We start from the raw sequence: 21,759 nt of genomic DNA, 5'->3' as shown, positions 1-21,759 counted from the left end.
GGGGCAAGGAAAGAGCTGGGGGGTAGAGCATATCCAAACCCGTTCCCAAACATGCATTCATTTATGCCACGTGTGTCTGCTTAGCACAGTGGTTTTCACATAAGTTTTCAGTAAACACTAATAGAATTGAATTAAATCTATCAAATCTAAGAAGCTTTATTTCCTGATTTTTCAATGTCAGAAAAGACATTCCCACCCAAGGGAGCTCATATATGCTACCTTATGGGACGGTGTCTACTAAAATTTGTTTAAATGATAACTGTCGCTGTAATTGCTAGCCATTTATTAATATCTGGTCACAAGGATTGGAAACAGGATTTGTTTTTAGAAATAAAAACACTCTAGAAGGAAGCCAATTTTTAGTGAGGCCATTGTACTTTATCAATTATCATGAGATGTATATTTAAGGACAAAAACCTATGTTTGCCAGTACAAAAGTTCTTAGCTCTGCCTTATTTACTATACTCATAATCCAGAATGTGTTTCACCATTCCAAAATTCTGGTTATAAAATATTAATAATTTGTCACTCAATTGCATAGCTTAGAAGGTATTATGTAGGGTAAATGGATCTTTTTTCATCTTTTTTTCTTTTTAATTAATGAAGCAAAGTACCATTCAGCAAAGTCTATTTTTTAAAGTATTTATTCAATTGACAACCAATCCCAAACTAAAAGAGATGAAAAATAACATAATTAAGAAAATGACAAATTGCCTGTAGCTTGATATGTATGAGGAAGAAAGGAGGTCATACAATTTTCTAATATATGATTAAACCAAAACCTGTGCATAAGTTCCAACGTGGTTGAAAGTGACAACCAGTTCTCTTAATGATTCACCAGAGGAAAAAACTTGACATCTGAGTAGGATAAAAGTACATGGCTATAAGGTATTTGTCGTGTGTTTTGAAATAGGAAGGTTGGTGTAAGTGATGTGAACCAGGCAGACAGTGGGCTAAAGGAAGGAGCAATAGACAGAAGTAGGATCTGGCCTGAACTCTGCCAGCAGCTCTGACCTTGGGGAAGCAGCCTGGCTGTTGCCTTTCCCATCTGTAAAAGGAGCAATTGAAGCAGATGCTCTCTGTGGCCCCAGATGAAGAAGGAAGGTTCCTAGAGATTTGCAGCCTAGGCTTGGGGAGAGGACTGGGAGAGGCATTGCACCTGAGCCGTCCCTATGTTGATACCCATGAGGACCTGCTGAAGCGTGGCAGAGTTAAAAAAAAAAACAAAACACCCAGTTTTTAGTCTTAGATTGTCAAACGTTTGGGCAAGTCACAGCTTCTTAGCGTCTTATGTTCCCTTATTTGTAAAACGAAGGAGATAATCTCGATCTTTACAGTTCCTCCTGGTTCCAAAATTTAAAAAATCATTTTTAATGGAATTTTAGAACAGCAGAGATTCTAATCTAAATTGAAGATATTTTCAGATATATATCCATTGAGTGAATTAAATGATAGATGAATTAAATATTGTTGTTCAAATGCAGAAAACAATACTGTATTAGAAATAATCCTGGAGTCAATTTTCAAATTAATAGATTCAGCATGATGAATATTTTCCTAACAGCAAAGCAACTATTAATACATAAATTCTAAATATAGTAATTACCTTTAATTTTCTTTTCTTTTTGATGTAGCAAACCCTCATCCTGCTATTATTATAATGGTTGCACTGTTTACATGAAACAGGATAAATCTCTCCCCAAAAAGTGTTCACAGAGACATCCATGAAGCAAAACAAATATATTGTTGGTTCAAATCTTTTCAAATAACACAAAGGCAGTCTTTCACTGGTTTAGGACGTCAGTTAGCATTGTTTTTAGAGATCACTCATTTTGGCACAGTTCTGCTAGTAAAACTCAATGTGTTTTATGTTTTAATTAACTCAAGATAAATTTTTAGAAAAATTCAGTTCAATCTGTGAGAGAGTAAGCATTTTCAAATTTTATAGTTAAGACTTCAATGGTATGAGAGCAAGTTTAGAAAACATTTTTATTAGACAAATTATTTAGACAAATTATACACAGAAAGCTCTGCCACTCCTAACTGAGGCCTCCAAAAAGTGTTTTGTGTATTTGTATAATAGGCAATACATCAAAATAGGCCTATTTTAAATATTGTACATGGTTAACAGTTTGTTGATAGCTCAGATCACTGCGACATCTGGTGTGCCCCTATAGAGCTTGTTGTAAAGATATTTTGTTTTAAAATCAGAGTCGTGAATGAGATCATGAATGTTACAAGGGAAAACAAGTTGTGCATGCACTTAGGTACTTGTTACCCTGGAAACAAAATGGTTTTTGCATGATAAGAAGTTTTTCTGCCTTACACAGTAGACAATATTTGAAGATTTAGTACAAAAACAGTGACAGTACAAGATGCTCCCCAGAACAGAATTAGCATCAAAATATAATATACCTTAAGAATATACTTTTTAATTTCTCCTAAAGCAAATCACATAGGTTGATTCCTACATCAATCTAGCCACAGAATGAATTAGATTAAAATAAGTGTATGGCTGCATAAAAACACAGGATAAGTTCTTGCTTCCTACTTACCACATTTTAATTTAAGGATTACAAACAAAGTTCATTCTACATTTCTAACAGGTAAGAATGCTACTTGAAAAGGGTTGTGCACAAAGAGGCACGTTTTTGCTGTCATCCTTCTAGACACTTGGCACTAATGTAAAAAATACATAACTCCTCCAAACAGAACTGAATAAAAAGGGGGGTTAGGTTGAGAGCCCAGCATGGTTATTATATTTTCTTCTTTAGGATAATGCATGATGGTAATTAAGGCCACATCAATATTTCTTACAGGCTCCCACCTCTCCCCAACTATAGTTGTATCGATTGGCTTACTGCTTTGGAAGAGAATTTATTAACCTTCAATGATCCACGTTTAAACTCTTACAGAGCTCTATGTGCTGTTGTGGACATGGTTCAGCTAACAGCATTTTCCGTTTAGATAACTAATTAAAAGTAAAATTATCAAGGTTAGCTTTATACACTGCTGAATAACAAATGCAAAACCTACTCAAATGAGTAACATCTAGGAACAAATATTAAATCGCCCTGGATGTTTTAATAACAAAAGTATAAAATATTCTCTGTTGGCAAACAATGCGAGTCAGAATAACATTAAAGCAACCTGCCTTTTCTAACTGAAAAGACCCCCTGCGCTGTACATATTTCCTGTATACAACACTTTTTTTTTTAAACTAAAGCTTTATTAAATGAATTGCAATAGCAATGGCCGCCTTTTAATATATATACACATCATATAGGTGCATATATATGTATATATATATGAGATACTAATTTATTTAACACAATAGAGGCTTCTGCCATATGATCAAGTTTACTGTACATAAGAAAAAACTTTAATACTGTACAATCACATAAAGGTCATATGCACTGTTGCAGTGCGAGAGTAGTTTTAACTGTAGTCTTGACTGGCATATTAATGGCTTTTTTGTAATCCTACAAAATTGCATTCTCATATTATGTGGCCTGAATGGTCTTTAAATTATTTTATAAACACTGCAGGGGTTGCCTTTGGTCCACAGTTAAAGGACACTCAACAGCAGTGGAGCGTTGTATGGATGCAGCAGAAGAATGTAAAAAGACTGAAGTTATTGCAATTATATTTTTAAAAATAGAGAAATGTTACATAAGACGCCTTCATGTAAAATTAATCCTGCATATACCTTTAGGGTACTCAGTGCACATTTCCTATACTTGAAGTACAGTATATGAAAAGCAGACTAATAGGATCCTAGCATACTATATTCTGGGGGAACAAGTTGAGTAATGAAAAAAGTGGAGGAAAATGTACGGAAAGAGAGGGAAAGGGAGAGAGAAAGAAAGAGAGGAGCGAGAAGAGGAAGAAGGATGGGAGAAAGAACTAAAATTGTTACTAATAATCCTGATCTTTTAAAAAAAATGTTACATCCATGTTAGTCCCACGATATTCAGTTGCTCCTTGCAAAGGGAGTCCTACAAAAGAAACAGTGGAGAGATTTTGTTGGATGCTCATATGGAGGTGCCTCGGTCTGGATCATTACCCAGATTGAGCCCCAGGGTAGGAGTTGGTTGATAAGGAATAGATGACATTGTTTTTATAGGACTCCTGAAAAAGCCCCCATTAGGTGCCCTGTGCCTAAAAGGGCCAGTTCGGTGCTCAGGCACGTTGCCAAAAGCGAAACCAGAGGCAGCTTTAGCTGATAGTGTGCGGCTAAGAGTCTGGATCTGCTCTGGGATAAAGGTGGTTGTGGTAATATGAGTGTTCCTGAAATCACTGATTTGCTCCAGTGCTTGTCGTGTTGGCAAAGTGTCAATGTCCAGAGGGGTCAAGTCAATTGACGAGGTGGAAAACTGTTTATGGGGGCTGTCGTCATCTGTGCACAAGCTATTTACACGTCTATGGAGGTGCTCCAGGTCAATTTCCTTGTCATCCTGGAGATGAAGAAAAAGAAGACAAGGTTCTCATCAGTACTAGCTTCCATGGTAAAAAAAAAAAAAAAAAAAAAAAAAAAGTAGTTCAGCAAGCATGATATGTAATTAACTGAACTTTGGGGTTTATTCATTTACAAATATTTATTGAGCACCTAATATGAGCTAGGCACTGTGCTAGATTCTGGGGTGATTCTGAGATAAGGTTATCGATAATAAATATTTTTCTTGCAGTAAAAGTTCTAAAATGAGCATACGCCACATGCAACTAGAAAATGTGGAAGCAGTAGATGGGTGACTGCCTGCGATAAGAGCAGGGATAGATCGAGACAAAATTGTACAAATAAAAAGTATGGTTTTAGCAACTCATCCCCCCACCCCACCTCTTCTTTACACATGCTTCCTCCTTTTTCAGGGTGTCTCATTCCAAGTCGGATTTTTGTTCTTTTCCACTACTCACTCCTAATCTTAACTTTCCATTCTTGGAGACAAGTGACACAATATGCTGATATGCTACTTCATATTAAAGTGTTAGTGACTGTTAAAGTGTTATTTCTCCTTAGGTTAGAGATATGCGAGATTGTTTAGAGAGAGCAACATTCAACACAAGAGACTCAATGTCTACTTGAGAGATTTCATACACTCAGTTATCTAGTACCCGAATGAGGCAATATTGTGAGGTGAGCGGGACCTTAGAGCCCCCTCTCCTTCAAGTCATGACATGTGAGTGATAGCTTTAGTTTAGGGTCGGGTTTATGCTAAATGGCCTCTAAATCAAAGATGCTTTGAGCTATGCTAATGAAGTCTTAGTAAAGAAGGTGCTTAATAAAGAAAAAGGAAGTAAAACTTCAGATTTCTGGAGTTGATACCAATTCATAAATCCCTTAGGATTTTTACTAAAAGTGAGCATTAGAGCCCAATATTTCAAAAATCAAACTGGCAAGAATTAAAATTGTCCTTTTTATCAGTCTTATTTATAGCCAAGTTCAAAAAATTAAATTCATGAGAATTTAAAAATACCTATTAATCATAAGAGGAGAAAATATTTGTTCATAAGATCTGGATTAGCTGTCATAAGTTAGAATGGAGTATGTATTTTTTTCATTGTGCTATTATAGTGCTCCTTAGTGAAAAATATTTTGATGTGCATCACTGTTTTTCCTTCTCCTTTCTCACTTCAAAATCTAATAAAAAATATCCATTAATGCAATATTATCACTGAGACTTTAGAGGGGTAAGAGATATAATTTTATGGTTCCCACAGCAACTATACGGTAGTCATCCATCAACAGATATAATAATGCAAAAATTTAATATCATATATAGTAATTCAAAATATAACGAGCTTGGGGAGTCCTCAATTTCCAGATTTTTGAGAATATGAAGTCTCGGCTATAATGTTGCATTAATGTGGTCTTTTGCATTGAATCAATGTCAATAGAGATAACAGAAGCTTATTCCACAAAGAAAACACTACAATAAAACCTGATTAATTTTTAGTTCATACTCCACTAATTTAGAATGTATGATTATTCAGACAGGTAGGAAGCTAAGATTTATCTTCACTAAGCCAAGTTTTTCCTTATAAATGGTACTGATCAATTTTGCGTATAAGGAATCCTCAGACAACTTTAGAAAACAACCTGTTTGGAAGAATACATTAACATGCAAAAATTCTTATGCAAATGAGAAGTCATTTTTATTTGTGCATTAAAGCAGATCCTCTCAGGATTCGCTCTAGGCATCAGTTAGCTGAGGTCTAGTTAGTTACAGAAAGTTTAAAACAATCCTTCTTTGAAACTGTCCAGCAAATCAAATCATTCAGCAAATTCAGGTTGTTTTTCATTTCATTGTGAAACTTTGGTGAATATGATTTCATTATTTAAAAAATTTTCATCCTTCCTGTCCAGTGGAAATAAGATAAATGACTCAAGTAGTTTCTTTTAACTTCAGATTTTCTCTGATAATTTATAAACCCCATGATTTTTGATGAAAACAAGGCACATGCCACTTTAACAGAGATATTATGTGTAACTCTGCAATTATTCTTTCAGATCTCTGGGAAAACTTTAATATGGCCCTGGAGTTAAGCTGACTCAAGGAGAAAAATTGAATTCTAGATGACTCCATGGTGTGGATTTGTTAAGCTTAGAGCCATCAAAGAGCTAAAAACATATCGTCTCTTCTACAGGTCTACGTACAGATAGAGGGAAGCAGCCACTGATGGTGAAGAGAAAATTCTGATTATTTTATGTAGTATTGGATTTCTTAGGCTGAATCTTAGAGACACAAGTAATTTACCTATAAGTTAAGCAACTAATTGAAATGAAATGATAAGCATCTTTGTGAACTGGTCAAGGGAATCACAGCCTTAAAAAATTCACTGAATTAAAGTCTATCCTGAGATTTGGGAGAATTTCAAAGCTCATATGGCACATGAAATTGTCAGTCTTTCAAACACTGAAGTCTCCTGTTCGTTTATCTGGGATGTCCTAAAATGCAACTTGGTGTCATCCTTACCAATTTTTACATTTCACAAATTTATTTTCACTCTTCAGGGAAAGAAGAAACAAGAACCACCCCCAACTCATTATCTCCTTGCTTATGATTATCCTCCCTGGAAACACAGCCTGCTTGTTGGCTCAATTTAGTGCTGACGCTCTCAATCAAGTACCTCTTTTGATGGGACCCGGGAGCCTTTCCTCTTGTTCCACCACGTCTCCAGCATGGCTATAAAGCAGGAGAGGACAATTCCAGCAGCCAGGATACAAAAGACCCCTGCAAAGCTCTTTATGTCCAGGGCACCTCCTTTCTGCTTTGTGTCCACTGAGGAGTACAGGTCACACTGGCCGTTCTTCGGCCACCATTTGTGCCTCAGGATGTCCATGTCACCATTCTGCTGAAGCTCCAGGATCCTTGGGGTAAAGAACACAATCGTGTGTTATTGCAGAATAGTTATTGCTTCAGTCCACCACACATCCATTTATAATCCCACCTCTGAAGGATGGTGGCTGTCAAGGGGAAATGAATATATAGATTAGACTGCTGATGGAAGACTAGGACACTCAAAACATTATTGCTTTGATCCCATAGATGGAGGTGTGCCACAGGGCTTTCCTCCCTCCCTTCCTTCCTCTTCTTTTTTTTTGCTTGCATTCTAAATCTAAAATATTGCCCCCCTGGTTTGTTGCAATGTGTTTTTACAATTACATGTCAGAGGCACTGTTTTTATGTGGTTTCAAGCTGCTGCGGTTCTGTGTTCCTTCCCCACATGCAGAATGACACTCCGGATCTTAATGCTTTTATGAAGAACGTTTTGCTGCTTAGAGCAAGATGCTGGCATAATGTCACCCAGCATATGCTACACACAAAGAAATTCAATTAAAAAGACTTCTATTATTTAACACAGTATGGGAGAAAGCCTTGGGACAATTTTGAAGTTGATAAAATACATCATTTTTGGTTTTTCACACAACTGATCTAGTTTCCATTTTACTGCCAAAGGGGAAATAATCTTACCTTGGAGAACAAGAAGAAAAGTTGACCAGAGGCTTTCAAAAGTAGTTAAATTCAAATAAGAAATACCCTTCTTCTTTTTCTTCTTCTTCCCTGCCCCCCCCCCCACCCTGAGTCTGGGGGTAGCTGCAAAGACTGCAGCTTTTTAAAGCGTGATTTTCATAGAGGTTCTATTCTCAATTCCAAATGCTCTTTAGGCTCCACCTGAGACTTGCCTAGGTCTGGCCCTCCTCCAGCTGTGCTCCTGCTCACAGGGTGAGAATGGTCAGGGCTGAGGCCACGAGCCTGTCCAGAGTGAATGCCATCCTCAGGGGTCCCTAGGATTTCCTGCGCAAACAGCTCAGAGCGCTTGTCCAGGACCCGTGAAGGCCTGTTCCCACGTACTTCCTCCTGAGAGCAGATCTCACAGCCTGCTACGGATGCACATAGGTCTACAGGGTGGTGTTTGGGGAGTGTGGACAGGGCTAGATGAGCAAGCGCAGGTGCACTCGCCTTTGTGTGGGAGACTCTTCAGTGTGCAGGACAGAGCCAGATGTGGAGGAGAGGGGCCAAAGGCTGACGGCCTGAGCCACCAGGTCAGGCAGAACTCCTAGCTAGTCACAAATTAGAAACTCAGACTTGGCCGCCTGGGGTCATGGAGGTACATTTGTCAAGATAAGAGGACAGAACATATTTTATCTAACAGTATTTAGCTTGATTTTTAGTTTTTACATAGACTTAGGATATGTGGACTCATATTTGTACTCTTGCTCTGGCTCTTGGATAATTTGGGGACAGACTGCTTAGAACTTTAGAGAAGAACAAATCCTATCTGGAAGGACATAAATTACTTTCGGTGGTGCATCACCTTTCCACCTGTTTCATGTCATCCATGTGTCTATAAGAATGAGCTAAATGATAATGTTGGGGAAGGAAGCAACATTGACCCTGAGTTAGACAAGAGTAAGACCAGCCCCAGGGCCTGTGATGGAGAGTTGGTCTTAATCCCTATCAGCTACCTTTGGATATTCCCACAGCCTCAGCCCAGCGACCCCTGCTGACACTCCGCGAGCCTCCCTCACAACCTGGACTTCTCCTTTCTTGTGAAATAGATTTGTCTAAAATTCTGTTGCTTCAGAGTGTTGCTCAAAAACGGCAGTTAATTTGATTAATTGAATTTACTAAAATGATTATGAATATTAATGGACTACATTTCACCCTTATTCCAGCCTCTATCCCAGACAAAGTCATTTGCATTTCCCAAATTTCCAAAAGTTTGTTCCATGGGACACTAGTACCTAGAGGGCTTCTGCAAGAAAAGGGTCCAGTGGTCATTAACTCTGAGAAATACTCTCTTGAAAATTTACAAAGAAGTCAGCCTATTAAAGGCTCTAAGGGTTCGGCCTGGTGGCACAGCAGTTAAGTGAACGCGCTCTGCTTCGGTGGCCCGGGGTTCGCAGGTTTGGATCCCGGGCGCGCACCAACACACCGCTTGTCGAGCCATCTTGTGGTGGCGTCCCATATAAAGTAGAGGAAGATGGGCATGGATGTTAGCTCAGGGCCAATCTTCCTCAGCAAAAAGGGGAGGATTGGCATCGGATGTTAGCTCAGGGCTGATCTTCCTCACCAAAAAGAAAAGGCTTTAAGAAGACCTGAAGAAAAGAAAACTTGTATGATTTTGTCTAATTCAGCATTTCCCAAGTTTATCTGACTTTCATTCCCCTTTTCCTCACCCATAACATATATTAATAACCCACGGAGCTAGAGTTGTGAGGAATACACTTGAGAACTAGTTCCTTGATCCAAAGGAGCACCTACTTTGGGAGTTTGTAGCCCTGTGTTAGGTATTACAGGCACCTGTAACCACAGCCTCAGAGCTGCTAGCTTGGCCTGTCTATGAATACCATTCAGATGACGCTGGGAAACCCTTTAGGGATTTGCTTATCCAGAGACACTAGGTAGCCAGGGCACCACTGAATATCTTGAAGGAGAATTTAGTTATCTTTAAAAAAAATAATTCTTCTTAAATTGGAGTTTCTAAGTATACGTAGACATAAAAGGAATCTACAGCAGCATTTGCTTAATGAGAATCTATCTGGGCACAGAATGGGCTCCCAATTTCCCTGCCCCCTCACCCCCACTGCTATATTGGTCAGTGTCTGTGGAAGTGGAAGTGTTTTCCTTCACAGCACTTATCGTTAATAATCATTTACAGTTATTTGATTAATGCCTGTTCCCCTCTCTAGAACATGTCCTCATCATCTTCCACACCGCCTAACACAACAAGCGCATATTTATTGACTGAATATGATCAACACAGTTTGTGGTAAAGGGACCTTGTCCTCAGATTCTACTTTTTTCTTATCACTGATTCTATTTTCTAATTTATTTTATTTCCTCCAAGAGAGAAAGAAGTCACGATAGTGGTGTAGGCAGACTCTCCTCCCACGGACACAGCCAATTTACAACTACTCTTGGAAAAATTACCCCTGAGAGAGAACTGAAAACTGGATAAGATGAACCCCTCCCTGCAACAAACAACAATCTTAATTGAGGTGGAAGAGGCAGAAATTCCCTTCTGGAGAGAAAAAAACACCACCTTCACAAGCTGCCAGCTTCACGGCCACCTGGGATAAACCCAAAGGTACTCAGCCCTCCCTAGAGAAGTGGGGTCCCTGAGCCAGGGAGCGCTCCCACTATATGTAATTTTTGGACCCTGCACAACCAAGATGAGTGGCGTAATATCTGACTTTGCTTGCTACTAACAACATTGGGGAGTACCCCCAGAAAAGCTGGTTCACAGAGAAATTAAAGCCAGCTCTTAAAGGGCCCACACACAAATTCACCCATTTCAGAGCAATGTAAACTCACCAGAAAGAAAGGTGCACAGTTCTTTGGTGAAAAGAGACTCACTTGATAGGCTCTGAGTGCATCTTGGTGAGAGGTGAGACCTCTCCAAGGACTGGGACATTGGCAGCGGCCATTGTTGTGACCTAGTGTGTGTGCTGACACAGATGCTGGCAGATGCCATTGGAATTCTTCCCCTGGCCTGTTACCCAGGCCTAGTACCCCACTCACTAGGGCACTGATTTAATCCAGCTCAGCCAGGGCAGGCAGCCCACCCTAGGGACTGGCATCACCCAAAACAAGCCCTTGGGCAACTGGTGGGCCTGCTAAGTGAACTGCCTCGATTCTCTGCAGCCTGGGGAGTAGGTCCACCTCTGTGGGGCAGGGCATGCTTAAGAAGCAGGTGGAGAGGGTGGGGCGGTGGTGGAGTGTGTGGGGATCCCACCTTGGAGAGACTGGGTCCACTTCAGGAGGTCGGGGCACACACATGGGGCAGGACTGTGTTGACTGTGTGTGTGGAGCTGTGGGCAGTGGGGCTTGTCAGCTGCAGAAGACTTGTGCTTCTCTAAGAGCCACATAGGGGATTGCCCCCACCTTCCAAAGCCTGAAACAAGTGGGTGCTCCCATGCCTGAGGCCAGCCCCACCCAGCTGCAATCCTCAGAGAGCTGACAAGAGACCTAAAGGCTGGAGGCTTATAGCAATTGGAAGCCCCTGAGCCTCACAACCTGCCATGCTGGGGGCCTACTCACTTAACAGAAATACTGCAACAGGAATGTGCTATTGGACCTTGCAGCCAAGTGTGCTGGGGCTCCATACACCCGATAAAGAGACTTAAGGGCCCACAACAACTACAAGCAGCTGAGCATTACAGCAGCTGGCCAGGGGGACAGCTCAGCCTCCCTGGGCACCTACAGGAAGAGCAACCCCACCAAAACAGAAGGACACATGCAGCCGACATAGGGGTCACTCCTGGAACATTTGGAACTGAGGGAAGCACACTGCTGGGCCTCATGAGGCATCACTTATATAAGGTCACCTCTCCAAGAGCAGGAGACGTAGCTGACCTACCTAATACACAGACACAAGCACAGGGAAAGAGGCACAATGAGGAGGCAAAGGAATACATTCCAAGTAAGGGAACAGGACAAAACCCCAGAAAAGGAACTAAATGAAACAGAGATGAGCAACCTACCTGACAGAGAGTTCAAACAGAGAGTGTTAAGGATGCTCACTGATCTGGGGAGAACAATGGATGAACTCAGTGAGAATGTCAACAAAGAAATGGAAGATATAAAAAAGAACCAATCAGAAATGAAGAATACAATACTGGAAATGAAAAATTCACTAGAGGGACTCAAAAGCAGAGTAGAGGATACAGAAGAATGGATGGATCTGTGAGCTGGACGAAAGACTAGAAGAAATCACCCAAGCTGAACAGATAAAAGAAAAAATTAAAAAGAGTGAAGACAGTCTAAAGGAGCTCTGGGACAACATCAAGTGCGCTAATATCTGTGTTATAGGTGTCCCAGAAGGAGATGAGTGAGACAAAGGGGCAGAGAATCTACTTGAAGAAATAATAGCTGAAAACTTCCCTAACCTAACGAAGGAAACAGACATCCAGGTACAGGAAGCACAGAGAGCACCAAACAAGATAAACCCAAAGAGGCCCACACCAAGACACATCATAATCAAAATGTCCAGAACTAAAGATAAAGAGAGAATCCTAAAAGCCACAAGAAGAAGACAAGTTACATACAACGGAAACCCCATAAGGCTATCAGCTGACTTCTCAGCAGAAACCTTACAGGCTAGAAGAGAAAGGCATGATATATTTTAGGTGCTAAAAGGAAAAAACCTACAGCCAAGAATACTCTACTCAGCAAAGTTATCATTCAAAATGGAAGGAGAGATAAAAATCTTCCCAGACAAGCAAAAATTAAAGGAGTTTGTCACCAAGAAACCAGTACTACAAGAAATGCTACAGGGATTTATTTAAGGGGAAAAGAGAAGACCACAAATAGGAAAAATGATCAATTTCTATGATAAGAGGGTAATGGATACAAATGCACAAAAAAATAGGTTAGATATGATATCAAAAACATAAAATGTGAGAGGAGGGGAGTTAAAGAGTAGAGCTTTCAGATATAGGTCAAACTAAAGAGACCATCAACTTAATATAGATTGCTATATACGTAGGTTACTATATATAAACCACATGGTAATCACAAACCAGAAACCTATAATAAATACACAAAAAACTAAGAAAAAGGAACCCAAACATAATACTAAATAAAGCCATCAAACTACAAGGGAAGAGAGTAAGCGAAGAAGGAAGGAACAGAGAAGGACTACTAAAACACTGAGAAAAAAAAAAGTTAAAAAATGGCAGTAAGTATATATTTATCAATAGCTACTTTAAACATCAATGGACTAAATGCTCCAATTAAAAGGCATAGGGTGGCTGATTGGACAAAAAAACAAGACCCATATATATGCTGCATACAAGAGACATACTTCAGACCTAAAGACACTCACAAACATAAAGTGAAGGGATGGAAAAAGATACTCCATGCAAATGGCAATAAAAAGAAAGCTGGGGTAGCAATACTCATATCAGACAAAATACACTTTAAAACAAAAACTGTAACAAGAGACAAAGGAGGGCACTACATAATGATCAAGGGAACAATCCAACAAGAGGATATAACACCTCTAAATATCTGTCCACCCGACATAGAAGCACCTGAATATATAAAGCAATTATTAACAGATATAAAAGGAGAAACAGACAGTAACACAATAACAGTAGGGGACTATAACCCTCCACTTACACCAACGGATAGATCATCCAAACAGAAGATCAATAAGGAAACATTGGCCTTAAATGACACACTGGAGCAGATGGACTAGTAGATATATACAGAACATTCCATCCAAAAACCAAAGAATACACATTCTTTTCAAATGCACATGGAACATTCTCCAGGATTGATCACATGTTAGGCCACAAAACAAGCTCTCCATAAATTTAAGAAGATTGAAATAATACCAAGCATCTTTTCTGACCACAACGGTATGAAACTAGAAATCAACTATAAGAAGAAAATCAGAAAAGCCACAAATATGTGGAGATTAAACAAAATGCTACTGAACAATGATTGGGTCTGTGAAGAAATCAAAGGAGAAATTAAAAAAAAACCTGGAGACAAATGAAAATGAAAATACGACATGCCAGAACTTATGGGATACAGCAAAAGCGGTTCTAAGAGGGAAGTTTATAGCTATACAGGCCTATCTCAACAAACAAGAAAAATCTCAAATAAACAATCTAACAATGTACCTAAAGGAACTGGAAAAAGAAGAATAAACAAAGCCCAAAATCAGTAGAAGGAGGGAAATAATAAAAATCAGAGCAGATATAAATGAAATAGAGACTAAAAAAACATTAGAAAAAATTAATAAAACCAAGAGTTGGTTCTTCAAAAAGATAAACAAAATTGACAAACTAGCTAGACTCACCAAGAAAAAAACAGAGAAGGCTCAAATAAGTAAAATCAGAAATGAAAGAGGATAAATTACAACAAACACCTCAGAAATACAGAGGATTATAAGAGAATACTATGAAAAGCTATATGCCAACAAATTGGACAATCTGGAAGAAATGGATAAATTCTTAGAATCATACAACCTTCCAAAACTGAATCAAGAAGAAATAGAGAATTTGAATAGACCAATCACCAGTAAGGAGATTGAGATAGTATTCAAAAACCTCCCCAAAAATAAATGTCCAGGACCATACGGCTTCCCTGATGAATTCTACCAAACATTCAAAGAAGACTTAATACCTATCCTTCTCAAACTCTTCCAAAAAGTTGAGGGGGTGGTGGGGGGAAGCTCCCTAACTCATTCTACGAAGCTGACGTTACCCTGATACCAAAACCAGACAAGGACAACGCAAAAAAAGAAAATTACAGGCCAATATCACTGATGAACATGAATGCAAAAATCCTCAACAAAATACTAGCAAATCGCATACAACAATACATTAAAAACATTATACACCATGATCAGGTAGGATTTATTCCGGGGATGCAGGGATGGTTCAACATTCGCAAATCAATCAGTGTGATACACCACATTAATAAAATGAAGAATGAAAATCACATGATCATCTCAATAGATGCAGAGAAAGCATTTGACAAGATACAGCATCCATTTATGATAAAAACGTTGAATAAAATGGGAATAGAAGGAAAGCACCTCAACATAATAAAGGCCATATATGACAAACCCACAGCTAATATCATCTTCCTTGGTGAAAAACTGAAAGCTATCCCTCTAAGAACAGGAACCAAACAAGGATGCCCATTCTCACCACTCCTATTTTAACATAGTATTGGAAATCCTAGCCAGAGCAATCAGGCAAAAAAAAGACATAAAAGGGATACAAATTGGAAAAGAAGAAGTGAAACTCTCACTATTTGCAGATGACATGATTTTATATATAGAACACCCTAAAGAATCCACCAAAAAACTTTTAGAAGTAATAAATGAATATGGTAAAGTTCCAGGATACAAAATCAACATACAAAAATCAATTGCATTTCTATACACTAACAACGAAGTAGCAGAAAGAGAAATTAAGAATACAATCCCATTTACAATGGCAACAACAACAACAAAAAATACCTAGGAATAAACTTAACCAAAGAGGTGAAAGATCTGTACACCGAAAACTATAAAACATTGCTGAAAGAAATTGAAGAAGACACAAAGAAATGGAAAGATAGTCCATGCTCTTGGATTGGAAGAATTAACATAGTTAAGATGTCCATACTTCCTAAAGCAATCTATAGATTCAATGCAATCCCTATCAAAGTTCCAACAACATTTTTCATAGAAATAGAACAAAGAATCCTAAAATTTATATGGAACAACAAAAGACCCCGAATAGCCAAAAGAATCCTGAGAAAAAAGAACAAAGCTGGAGGTATCACACTCCCTGATTTCAAAATATACTACAAAGCTATAGTAACCAAAACAGCATGGTACTGGCACAAAAACAGACACACAGATCAATGGAACAGAATTGAAAGCCCAGAAATAAAACCACACATCTACGGACAGCTAATCTTCAACAAAGGAGTTAAGAATATACAATGGAGGGCCGGCCCGGTAGCTTAGTGGTTCAGTGCGTGCGCTCCGCTGCTGGCGGCCCGGGTTCGGATCCCGGGCGCACACCGACGCACCACTGCTGAGGCCGCGTCCCACATACAGCAACTAGAAGGATGTGCACCTATGACATACAACTATCTCCTGGGGCTTTGGGGGAAAAAATAAATAAAAATAAAAATATTATAAAAAAAAAAAGAATATACAATGGAGAAAGGAAAGTCTCTCAACAAATTGTGTTGGGAAAACTGGACAGCCACATGCAAAAAAATGAAAATAGACCATTATTTTACACCATACAGAGAAATTAACTCAAAATGGATTAAAGACTTGAATGTTAAGACCTGAAACCATGAAACATCTGGAAGAAAACATAAGCAGCACACTCTTCGACATTGGTCTTGGCAACATATTTTCAAGCACCATGTCTGACTGGGCAAGAGAAACAAGAGAAAAAATAAACAAATGAGACTACATCAAACTAAAAAGCTTCTGCACAGCAAAGGAAACCATCAACAAAACGAAAAGACAACCTAACAATTGGGAGAAGATATTTGCAAACCATACATATGATAAGAGGTTAATCTCCAAAATATATAAAGAACTGATGCATCTCAACAACAAAAAAACTACTAACCCAATTAAAAAATGGGAAAAAGACCTGAATAGACATTTCTCCAAAGAAGATATACAGATGGCCAACAGACACATGAAAAGATGTTCAAAATCATTAACTATCAGGGAAATGCAAATCAAAACTACAATGAGATATCCCCTCACGCCCGTCAGAATGGCTATAATTAACAAGACAAGAAACAACATATGTTGGAGAGGACGTGGAGAGAAGGGAACTCTCATACACTGCTGGTGGGAGTGCAAACTGGTGCAGCCACTATGGAAAACAGTACGGAGATTCCTCAAAAAATTCAGGATAGAACTACCATATGATCCAGCTATTCCACCGCTGGGTATTTATCCAAAGAACATGAAAACACCAATCCATAAAGATACATGCACCCCTGTGTTCATTGAAGCACTATTCACAATAGCCAAGACTTGGAAGCAACCTAAGTGCCCATCAAGTGACGAATGGATGAAGAAGATGTGGTATATATACACAATGCAATACTACTCAGCCATAAGAAACGATGAAATCCAGCCATTTGTGACAACATGGATGGACATTGAGGGTATCATCCTAAGTGAAATAAGTCAGAGGGAGGTCAAACACCATATGATCTCACTCATTAAGTAGTAGATAAAAACAACAACAAACAAACACGTAGAGACAGAGATTGGATTGGTGGTTACCAGAGGGGAAGAGGGGAGTGAGGAGGGCAAAAGAGATAATTAGGCACATGTGTGTGATGTTGGATTGTAATCAGTATTTGGGTGATGAACATGAGAACATGGTGTAATCCATGCATAATAGAAGTATAATGATGTATGCCTGAAATTTATACAATGTTATAAACCAATGTTACCCCAATAAAAAAATAAAAAATATTCTATTTCCTCCTATTCATCTATCCTTTCAATAAATATTTAAAGAGCGATTTCATGCCAGGCCTTTCCTTGGGTACAAAATTTCTGTTAAGCCACAACTGCACATTCAGCCACAATGGCCTGGGCAACACCGAAATCATTTCTTTTTAATGCCCTCAATTCATGTTAATTTATTCTTTCAATATTTCATTCAAATATTCATTCAGGAACTGATTATTGCCTATTCTTTCTCCTCTGTGGGATCTAGTTTCACTCCCAATGTGTCCTTATTATTTCTACACCTGGAAAATAATTTGGTTTTAGAAATAATCATTGAAGTATACATACTCTATGTCACTCATTTTGATTCTGAAAGGAGTAAAGGGCCTTAAGTCCAAGGAATTTATTTAATTCTAGAATTTTTAGGTTCAGCAAGTTGGGTGGTAGGAGTTACTGAGGGGAAAAAGGGACGAGGCTTCACTACGTGCCTTCAAATATCCTCACACCACAAAGATCTCTTCAAATGCTTGATCTCATGAGGTATCGCAGGGAGACTCTCTCTTTGGGGTTATAGAGAGCAGCTGGGCCAGAGGCTCCCTCAGTCAAGCTCTGACTAGCCCACAACAGACTCCAGGAATACAGGCTGGCAAGGAATAGAAGTGTTGGAAAGAATGAAAGTGTTCTCTAAGCCCAGAGTTCTGCTACAAATCCTTGCTACAAAATCTAATGCTCCTCTAAATTCCATCAGAAAGGTCTCACTATACCCTCGTTTTATTTTATAACAAAAACCTATTTAAGGATTAGATAAAGTTTGGCAAAATCTAATGTACTACCCGAAAGACTAATGGGATGGGTCCTTCAATAAATGAGATTATATTTTTTTCAAAAGTTCAAAACCACTGCACCTTTAAATGAGACTTAAATCACATGTAAAAGAAAGATTTGACTGTAAATTATAAGCATCACTGATGTGTGTGTGTGCGTGCGTGTGTAACAATGCAAGAATCTAGTAGCAAAATTCTTAATAAGTGCAAAGAAAATTTTTAATTCCATGGAATGCTTTGGTATATGTGCAATTTCCACAAGATGGCAGTCTTTGTTCAGAGAGCAGAGTGTTCCTGCAGCTGTAGTTAACCTGAGGGTTTGAAAGGCACAAAGTATAAACTTGGCACTGTAAACCCGCTTAAACTGTTAGAAACAAAGTTGGATATTAGACCGTAATGAACAATCGGATGAGTAAAACCTCTTCGAGGAGTGTAGTCAGAAAAATTCCTGCCATTTTTACCCCGGAGTGATGATAGTGACACTCACTTTTGAGTTACTACAGTGGGAATGAATGACACCAGAAACAAAGCATCCTGCTCCTTGTTTGGCACGTAGTAGCTACCACAACTCAAAAGCTGGAATTCTTATTGTCAGCATGTGTGACAACCATCCTTTCTTTGGACCTGTTCTGGTACAGACTTCTTAATGGAGAGTTTTATTCCCAGATGAATTGGGGAATGACTGATTCACTGACAAGAACATTGCATTTCCTCCTTTTGTCCAAAAGTATGAAAACATTTGTAATCTCATTGAACAGAAACATCTTAGAAGTCCATAAAACTTAGCTGCAGCTTGAAAATGGCTAATAGATCAATCCCACATGCATTCAATTCTTTATTGATATAAACGAGCAAATTTCAGGGGAAAGGAGGAGGGAAGCAAAAGATCCTTCTTTCATATTCAAATAAAAATATTCAACAGGTTTGAGGTATTCATCTTGAAAAGCTTTTTACTTACTTTGAAGATAACAACCTCATTTGTGTGATAACATTGTACAAATTATTGATCACTTACCATCCTTAATCACTACTCTAGAAATTGATTTTCAAATTAATTTATTTATAACAGAACAGGTTGCTGAAAGATGGATGCAAATTTCTAATCCTAAGTAGGTAACTTTGATTTTGCCTTTGAATCCTAGAGCCGTCTGCAGGTTCCTTTCTAATTTTGCTAATTTTCTTATCCTTAGGTAAATTCCTGCTGAGCTGTGAAAAAAGATACTGGTTATCTGAGAAAAAGGACACCTGAGTTTTTAGTTGTTTCTGCAGGGACAGAATTTAGGGTAGCCAGAGATTTTTTTAAAACTAGTACGAAATTCTTTTTTCAAGCCATGTGGTAGGAGCCCCTGTGACTCTGTTGCAATCGGAATTTCTCATGCCGATCACAGAAGCATCAACTACTAGAACAGAAAAGACTGAAGACGTCATCTATTCTCTCCACTTCCCCCTCCACCCATTCTATGGATGAGGACACTGAATCATATAGAACAATAATTTCCCCAAATCATGACATCAACACACAAAAAATAACTTATATATCACACTGGGGTAATCAGAGGCTCTTTGCCGCCGGAGGTGAAAGGCCAAGGGCTCACCGCAGGCCCTGCCTTGGCTGTCTGGAGAGCTGGAGGGATCAGTACTTCAGCAATATTCTAGTACATCCTCTGAGACACATGTGTCGGGAAGCACTGTTGTGGAGATTCAATGAATTTTTCAATGACTAACAGAGACTAAAGAGCTGAGTCGGGGCTAGAACTCAGGTCCACCTGCCCACACCTTTCCCTCTGTGACCTACACAGCCCCTCATGTGTGACTAGAGGAGAGCCATCTCTTTTAGTTTCAGAGATTTGTTAGACTCTAGTAAAATTTTCATCAATATATTTTCTCTAAACCAAACAATATAATTGTAGCATGATTGCAAATTTATTCATACTACAATTTGGGTGTGCAAAGAAAATGCAGCTTTTCTCTATAACTTAATTGGTCTTCCTCAAGAGGACTGGGCCTGCAGAGCAGTGGGAACCAAACTAAAATTAGCTCAATATGATTTAAAATTTAATCTGATCTAATAATTTAACATGTCTCTAGTTTTAGCTCAATTTACTAGAGAGAATTACTCAATCTTTCCGATTCCTCCCCATTTCCCTTGCTCTTTTCCAAGATGGCATCAGGATTTATGGAGGATGACATTATAGCCCTTAGGTTGGTGTTTGGGGGAGGGAGCGGCTGGCCTCTTGCTGGTCCTTGGATTTGCTTTGGCAGCTCTCCTTTGAGGTGCGAAGGGCCTGGGGCCAGTCCTTAGACATTAATTGGTGACTGCTGCTAAAGTCGGCAGAGGCTTTAAGTCGGCTAATGCTGGCTAACGTCCTTCTCAGCTCCTTTAGGGCTTGTGGGTTCCTCCCTGCTGACCCAGCCTCTGGGGTACTGTACACCTTTCTCAGCTTCTGCCATTTTCTTCATCCAGCCCCTAACTATTCTGTAGCCCTTCAGACACAACAATGGTGCCACCCTGTCACTTATTGCGCAGAGTCCCAAGGATGGTCCATGTGCTCTAACTCAGCACTCACGACACATGGGAGCAACAGAGGCCTGGGAATGCAGATTGAACCTTTGCTATTTCCTGACCATGCAGCTCTGGCTTCTCAACCATTCGAGGTCTTCTCTGTTGGTACAGAGCCTGCTGTGCCCAGGTTTTTCATTCATTCATCATTTCTTTCATTCTGGTCTTGGAAAATGTAGGTAAACTTGGACTGAAACGAAAGTGCTTATCAAAGGTTCAGATTTGGAACTCCCCTCAAAGACCCTAATGGGAAGGAAGCATCAGGTCCTCTATTCTTGGTGTGCATTTCAGTCCACCTAACACCCCTCCTCTTGCCCATCTCTCATCCCCTGCCCTCTGCTGGAATCCTCTGGCCAGAGAGGTGCAGCTTTCTTTTTCTCTCCTGGATATGCTTCCTACACCCCAGGCCTTCAGACTTCTTGGCCTGTGACAGTGAAAGGGAATTTTAGTTACATAATGATAGAAACTCTATGACCTGAGACCTCCAGGCATTCTTCAATTTGGAAGTATTAAGGCAACTTGGAGCTAGGGATTGGTGAGGATGAAAGTACATTATTGTAAGATCTCAAAAACATTTATCTGTTACATACTTATGAGTTTTATGTAACCAAAATTAAAAAGATACTTAGGATAGAGGCTCATTACTTATTAATGTTTAATGTCACTTATGACCGAGAAAGAAATTTGGGAGTAACTGAAAAAAAGTATTTTTTGACACACTGAGTGGATCTATTTTGGCCCAGAATACCCACATTATTAAAGTCATTTGCTGGGTTCTCACAAAATTTTCCTCTCCATGGTTACTGAAAAAGAATTATTAATAGCATGCAGAAGATTTTCAGAAAAATGTCATGTCAATAGGTTTTTCATTCATTCATCATTTCTTTCATTCTGGTCTTGGAAAATGTAGGTAAACTTGGA

General features: G+C 39.1%; 1 protein-coding gene across 2 annotated transcripts in view; it reads right to left on the bottom strand.

Annotated features, from left to right (window-relative positions):
- Positions 1-659: 659 nt before the first annotated feature.
- GRID2 (glutamate ionotropic receptor delta type subunit 2) overlaps positions 660-21,759 on the bottom strand; it is a 1,161,595-nt gene continuing 1,140,495 nt past the window's right edge. For both annotated transcript variants that reach the window (XM_058547512.1, XM_058547513.1), the window contains exons 14-15: positions 7,129-7,369; positions 660-4,457 (exon numbers count right to left, since the gene is read on the bottom strand). In XM_058547512.1, the coding sequence (XP_058403495.1) occupies positions 4,035-4,457; positions 7,129-7,369 (664 nt within the window). In that variant the 3' untranslated portion in view covers positions 660-4,034. The remainder of the gene's footprint in view (positions 4,458-7,128; positions 7,370-21,759) is intronic.

This window comes from Diceros bicornis, chromosome 8 (genome assembly GCF_020826845.1).
Source record: "Diceros bicornis minor isolate mBicDic1 chromosome 8, mDicBic1.mat.cur, whole genome shotgun sequence".
NCBI classification, from domain to species: domain Eukaryota; kingdom Metazoa; phylum Chordata; class Mammalia; order Perissodactyla; family Rhinocerotidae; genus Diceros; species Diceros bicornis.
This window is presented reverse-complemented; position numbering and strand designations above follow the sequence as displayed.